This window comes from Epinephelus moara, chromosome 3 (genome assembly GCF_006386435.1).
Source record: "Epinephelus moara isolate mb chromosome 3, YSFRI_EMoa_1.0, whole genome shotgun sequence".
NCBI classification, from domain to species: Eukaryota; Metazoa; Chordata; class Actinopteri; order Perciformes; family Serranidae; genus Epinephelus; species Epinephelus moara.
In genome coordinates, this window is record NC_065508.1 from 14029953 (window position 1) to 14036611 (window position 6659).

The 6659-nt window shown below is 38.9% G+C and overlaps 1 protein-coding gene across 1 annotated transcript; it reads left to right on the forward strand.

Moving 5' to 3' along the window:
* The first annotated feature begins 287 nt into the window (after nucleotides 1-287).
* alg5 (ALG5 dolichyl-phosphate beta-glucosyltransferase) lies at nucleotides 288-6124 on the forward strand. Its single transcript, XM_050040120.1, has 10 exons — nucleotides 288-613; nucleotides 1707-1875; nucleotides 2629-2675; nucleotides 2934-3002; nucleotides 3123-3215; nucleotides 3315-3428; nucleotides 3529-3588; nucleotides 3675-3826; nucleotides 4965-5050; nucleotides 5482-6124. Exons 1-10 carry the CDS (start codon nucleotides 551-553, stop codon nucleotides 5595-5597), a joined length of 969 nt encoding a protein of 322 aa, XP_049896077.1. The 5' UTR covers nucleotides 288-550; the 3' UTR covers nucleotides 5598-6124.
* Nucleotides 6125-6659: the final 535 nt, after the last annotated feature.

The window sequence follows — 6659 nt, forward strand, 5'->3', positions numbered from 1 at the left end:
ACACATGTGCATATTAATTCAGTTCAATAGAACTCTATTTATCCTGAAGGAAAGGGTCACTCAGTGGGCTCAGTTTATAACAATAGAGTATTAAATATCTGGTAAAATATACAAATATACAAGATAGAAGTAGTTACGAGAGACTCAAACCCCTCTTATCTCTATCAGTGATAGTGTTCTTGCAGTTCCACTCCCGACCTCTAGGTGTCGCTGTGGTGTCGCTGCAGGCTGTCTCCGGGCGGCTCGGTGCTCTCTTGCCTCTAACTGATGATGTGTCGAGAAAACGCTGTCACTTCCGCGTCGCAGCTGTGTGCATATGTGATTGGAAGTGGAGTTCACTGAACTGCCCACAGAGTAATGGAGATATAGGGGCTCTTATTTAGCGCTTCCACCGTCAAAACAATCTCGTAAGCTTGTATTTTCTTGTATGTCCTGGGAAGACAGAGGACCGGCCACGAGACACGAAGGAGGAAAGGAGAAAACAAGCTAGCTTTGTAGCTAGCCACTTTGAGTGGTGGTCTGCCTGTGGCTGCAGGCTAACTTATGGAAAATGGATTTCCTCTGTGAAATAATTCAAGCCTTGGTCGCATTGGCAGCTCTAGGTTTCATTGTGGTAAGTGGACATCATTTGGAGTTAATATGGTGTCTTTAGAGATCTGTTGTATGTTATTTAAATAAATGTTTGATGTCTGTATAGTGAAGCAAAAGCTGTTGCTCCCACGGATTGACAGATGACACTGTGGATTTCCTTCTGTGTCTTTTTTCCCTCCATGTAAGAAGTCAGTGAGCAAAATATTCATCCTGCACCTTCCCCTGATTTCATGATACTTCATTGTCTTTCTGCGTTTTATTATAAGCATTTATATTTTGTTGGTAATGTTAGAAAGTCATGACTTAGTAGACCACTGAAATCTGGAAAACGAAATCCTTAAAAGTAGTAAAATACAGGATATGTAAAGTAATGAAAAAGAGTAAAATATTTGATTTAACTTTATTCTATACTAAAACATGTATACCATAACATATATCACAGACTTGTCCAAAAAAAAAGAAGGAAAAGAAAACTAAGATTCAAAAACACAGTTCAATACAACATATGTTACGGAAATGCAAAGATAATGGATGTGTTATCACTCGTATCACGACATGAATGTTTATTATTTACTAAAAATCAAAGAACAATTGACAACCAACTGTTAGTCATGAAATTAACAAAATGATTCAAGAATTCATTTTAAACATTTTAAAATGACATCAAAGGACCAATATCACATCCATTTAAACAGGAAATAATGTAAGATAATGTGATGTGTCACACACTTTTAAGTCCCTCACACAAATGGTGACAAATAGGTTCCCTGTCAAGTTTATTTTTTTAATTAAATTAAATTAAGCATAAAGTGAAAGCATGACACAAGGTAAAGACATTCAGAGTTCATGAGAGTTATTTCTGGTCTGCGTCAAATCTCTGAACACAAAGACTGTGCCTCTGCTACATTACAGACTTTAGTTGATGTTCCAACATGCAGGTGTAGTTATCATAGGTATTACACATTATACAAATGTTCTTAAATATTATATACAGTTACACAGCTCTTGTCTATTCATTTTGTTAAAAAAAACCAACACATTTTTTACACAACACTCTAAAAGTACCTCACGGCAAGAGTAACAGGAGTGCTAATCTCATATTTCTCCCTTTTCAGGTGCTCATAATAGCACACGTCACTGCTGGGATGGTGAACATCACACGCCATGAGAAGGAGAAATACTACCTCACCCCGACAGGAGAGAAGGAGCTTTTCCCCAGCCTTCATGATCCCCATTCCAGGGAGCTTTCTGTGGTGATACCAGCCTACAACGAGGAACTCAGAAGTGAGCAATGGGGGGCGACACACAGAGGTTTCACAGCTAGGACTGCCACGACTAATCGACTATTAAAATAATCGTTGACTATTTTAGTAGTCGACTAATCGGTTTGAGTCATTTTTCATAGTAAAGCACTATAAAAGTACCCCAAAATACTCTTATTGCAGCTTCTTAAGTTCAGATATTGGCAGCTTTACACACTCTCCCGTGACAGTGAACTAAAACCCTTTGGCGTGAGTACGAAACAAGACATTAGATGACGTAATTTTGGGGTTTGGGCGAGACAGACCGACATTATTCAACATTTTAACACATTTTTCGATGAAATGATTAGTCGAAGAAATAATCGACAGATTAGTCGACAATGAAAATAATCGTTGGTGGCAGCCCTATTCACAGCTTGCTTGACAGACACAGCAGACTGTAAAAAGTAATGTGAACCCAGATGTAAAATAGCTATGTAATAGCGTTATATTGCACATTGACAGGATACACGTAGAATGTAAAGGATAAGGTGTATTACAAGTGCCATATATTTGTTTGCTTCTTGAAATTCCTCCAGCTTAAAACCAATAAATGCACAGTTTGCTTTGTGTTGAATGATGAATTGTGCACCAACTATTGACAAGTAAAGCCTTCAGTTGCCATACAGATTGGTGCAATTTAAATCCCATAATCCTGTTCTCTCAGGCTTCATGTCACTGCCCACCTGCAGCAGGTTATAGTTACTAATATGTGTGTGACTTTGTGTCATTACAGTGCCTGTGATGTTGGATGAAGCTATGGAGTACTTGGAAAACAGACAGGTGAGTGCTCAGCCTCATGTGGGCAGTGCTAAGCTAAATTTTAATCACAATTTTACTCTGATAAAAGAGACACAATTAAAAGACTCTAGAAATGATTTACTCAATAATTAAATGAGAATGAAAGACAGTTTTATCATCCATTTAAAGGCAGCAGACTTATGACTGGATCAGTTATTCTCAAAGTGGCCAGTAGGTGGCAGCATTCAACTTGAAAAGTGCCTGTTGTGAACTAACCCTCATGTTATTTCCTGACTGCAGAAACAGCATCCCTCTTTTACCTATGAGGTCATTGTGGTTGATGATGGCAGCAAAGACAAAACCACAGAGGTGATGATTTTGAATATTTTATTGGGAATATTTTTACCAGGAGTTCTATTTTTTCTGAGTTTACTTTTGCTTAGTCAAACATTTTAAAGTGTTTTTTTTTCTGTTGTGCTGTCCCGCCAGGTTGCTCTGCGGTATAGTAGGAAGTACGGTTCTGATAAATTGCGGGTCCTGACACTGGTGAAGAACAGGGGGAAAGGAGGAGCTGTGCGGATGGTGAGACTGGAGATATTAAACTACATTGTGTCTGGATGTAGCAGAAAAACAACAGTATGGATTTGACTTTGTGTTGATTTATTTTTGTCTCACTTTAAGGGAACTCTGAGCTCCAGAGGGAAATTCATTCTCATGGCAGATGCTGATGGAGCCACAAAGTTTGCTGACATTGAAAAGGTGGAGGCTGGACTTGATGACCTCAACCCCAAACCGGTGTGGCCCTGTTCAGTTTTGTTGCGCTGTCTTACATACATGTATCAAGAAGAGGTGGTTAGTGTGTGGCTGTCCTAAAAATGCCTGTCTGTACATTTAGGAGAATATGGCGATTTCCTGTGGTTCCAGAGCTCACCTGGAGCAAGACTCAGTAGCTCAGGTAATTGTCTTCTTTTTTTTTTCTTGCAGCATTATAGACTGTGCCTGTCTAACTGTTAAATAACAAGTGTTGTGTTTCTGCCACAGCGATCTGTGTTTCGCACATTCCTCATGTATGGCTTCCACTTCCTGGTGTGGTTCTTTTGCGTGAGAGGGATCAGAGACACACAGTGTGGCTTCAAGCTTTTCACGCGTGAGGCGGCGCTCAAGACCTTCTCTTGTCTCCACGTAGAGCGATGGTAAGCACCCACACTCCACCATAGACACTTCTTTACTTTGTGTAATGATGCAACAACAGCCACTGTTCCCCCACCATTATATTAGGGAGGGCACTTTGACATTTAGATTGACATAATATTCCTTAATCATGTGTAGTTCAAGTGTTGTGTTTCTGAATGTTGCGGTGTTATATCCGTGTAAAAAGGCTGTTTATAGTTGCATTATTCACTTCAGCTGTAGCATGCAAAAATGCAGCAAGACACACTTAATTTAAGTTCTTTGAAAGAGACGAACACAATCAACCTGACGACAGAGGCGATTATAAACATCAAATGCTGCCTCTGGAGCTGACTAGGAAAAAGGGCCAGCCGTCACTCACATCTCCATCGTCAAACCAGCTGCCTCTAAAGTTTGAGTACATATGTATTTCGATCGTCGATGTATTGAAACAGCCTAGGATACTCATGACTACGTCCACTTTTCAAAATAAGGTGTTAAGATAGAGTATATGGAAATAAGATGAACTCAATTATATTCACAGGATGTATATAACCTGCTATCTGTGTTCCTTATAATTAGAAACATAAAATCCCACTAAATTATGAAAGAAATGACTTTTATGTTTTGGTTTTGAGCTGCTGGAAAAAATGTTCCTGACAATGACTCATAAACAGCACATAAGGACATCTCTACATGCAGACTCAATCAATCAAGCAGCTGCCAAAAATAAAGTCTTGAATTTGTACCTTTAAATTTTGTTTGTAGGGGCTTTAGCATTGTCTGGTAAAAGACGAGCTATTGCATATGACCTCCAAAAGCATTGGGAGAAAAATGGTTTAAAAAAAAATGTTTATTAAGCTAAAGAGACCAATTTCAAGTGATTATTTCATGTACCGCGTGTGAGATTCTGCTTTAATTAAGAAATATGCTTTGACTTTTTAAACATCCCATGACCTCATATTTGTCACCCTTCTGCTGTTTATTTTTTTTCTTATTCGTCTTTGCTTATTGCCCTTATAATGTAAGAAATGTTCATGAATAAAAAGTATTTAAAACATTGTCTGATAAGAGAGGCTGCGTATTGTTTGAACATGAATGTCATGAATTTTAATGCAGCGTCTGAACATCTGTTGTGCACTTTTATCTCTCCTCTCAAAGGGCTTTTGATGTGGAGCTCCTGTATATCGCCCAGTGCTTTAAAATCCCCATAGCAGAGGTGGCAGTCAACTGGACTGAAATAGAAGGTAGGATTTTCATGGAATATGTGGACATGTGTTTTCCAACTGTGCTATATTGTGTTTCTATAAATATCTCTGTTGGAGGCTTTTGGAAGTCTGTGATTGGCTGATTTTATATATATAACTTCTAGCAATTCCTATTTTAACATCTTGTAAATGATTGCATGGTGTAGGTGTTTATAAATGGTCATCTTTGTGGGCTTTATTCTCTTTAAATTTTATTCTCTTTAGCTTTTGTTGTTAATCTGTTTTTCTGTTTGTTTCCTGCTGATGCTTCACTCAGATTATAAAATATATTTTCAACACCTGCTTGGTACTTGCTAGATGAAGTCTCTGATGAATGACTTGCTATCCATCAGTATTACATGTCAGCATACTTTCATATTTCCCATCAAAGTGTCACTTGAGACTGAAATGTGAGTGCGTTTCCCCCCCAGGATCTAAGCTGGTCCCGTTTTGGAGCTGGCTGCAGATGGGACGAGACCTGGTTTTCATTCGCCTGCGCTACCTCACCGGAGCCTGGAAGCTGCAGTCATCGCTTAAGACTGACTAGCCAATCAGAGAAGCCCTGGTGTCCTAGAGACAGCCTGTGATAGGGCTGTGGAACCTTTGGGATAAGGTGGGATTAACAACTGTGTCCATCATTTACTGTAATAAACAAAGATCAGACTGCAGTATATCACAACCGTCTCCTGTCCAGACGTCACTGGATGTGATGTAATGACACAGTTGCGAGTTCTTCGTGGTCCTGCCTTTTTTTTTTTTAGTTTATTTGGATTTCGGCTTGTGATGGCCGCCGTTACTCGCACATTTCTGTTGGCACGGCTTACAGAATGTCTGTATGACTGATCCGTGTACTAAGTTACTTAATGTTTATTTGTGGCCAATCAGCTGTAAGTGAGAGAGACTTGTAGTGAAATAATATGGAGGATCTGATCATGTGTGTGTCATGATTGTGACAGGTAGAATGAATGTTACTATGTGAGATTTTTAAAAAGGAGGGGTTGTATTTTTTGAGGGAACACGGTTATGGGTTGATGGGCTGGAAGACTTGAGCCAAAATAAAAAAATTCAATGATTTATGATGTGATAATCATTATTCATGCACTAATAACAGCTGCAACAACAAGTCATTTAAATGATTAGTCAGACAATGGAAATTAAAGATATGTTCTACATTATTCTCCTCCAAAAGAATGTAGAGACTCATACAGAAGTAATCCCTTTAAATGACCACTTACAACCAGGGGGCAGAGACTGCACCCTCTGTCTCTATATATTCTTATTTTCTGTGTTTTGGATGTTTACAAGTGTGCACCCCCACAGCGCTCAGGTGAGGTCAGGGGTTTATAAAAAGGTAGCAACCAGGTGCCAGGCCATAAGCATCAGACATCCAAGAGACACCACACTGAAAGAAAGCAAATATAGTGAGGTGTAACACAGAATGAGAGTGAATCTGGGGTCGGCTTTTACTTTCACTTTTGCTGGAGAGTATGTTTACAAACAGGACCAAAAAATCCTGCATAGTATACCTTTAATCTGCAACTATTTTTAATTGATTAATTGTTTTCATCTTTTTTTTTTCTTTGTAAAAATGCCAAACATTTTATGATTC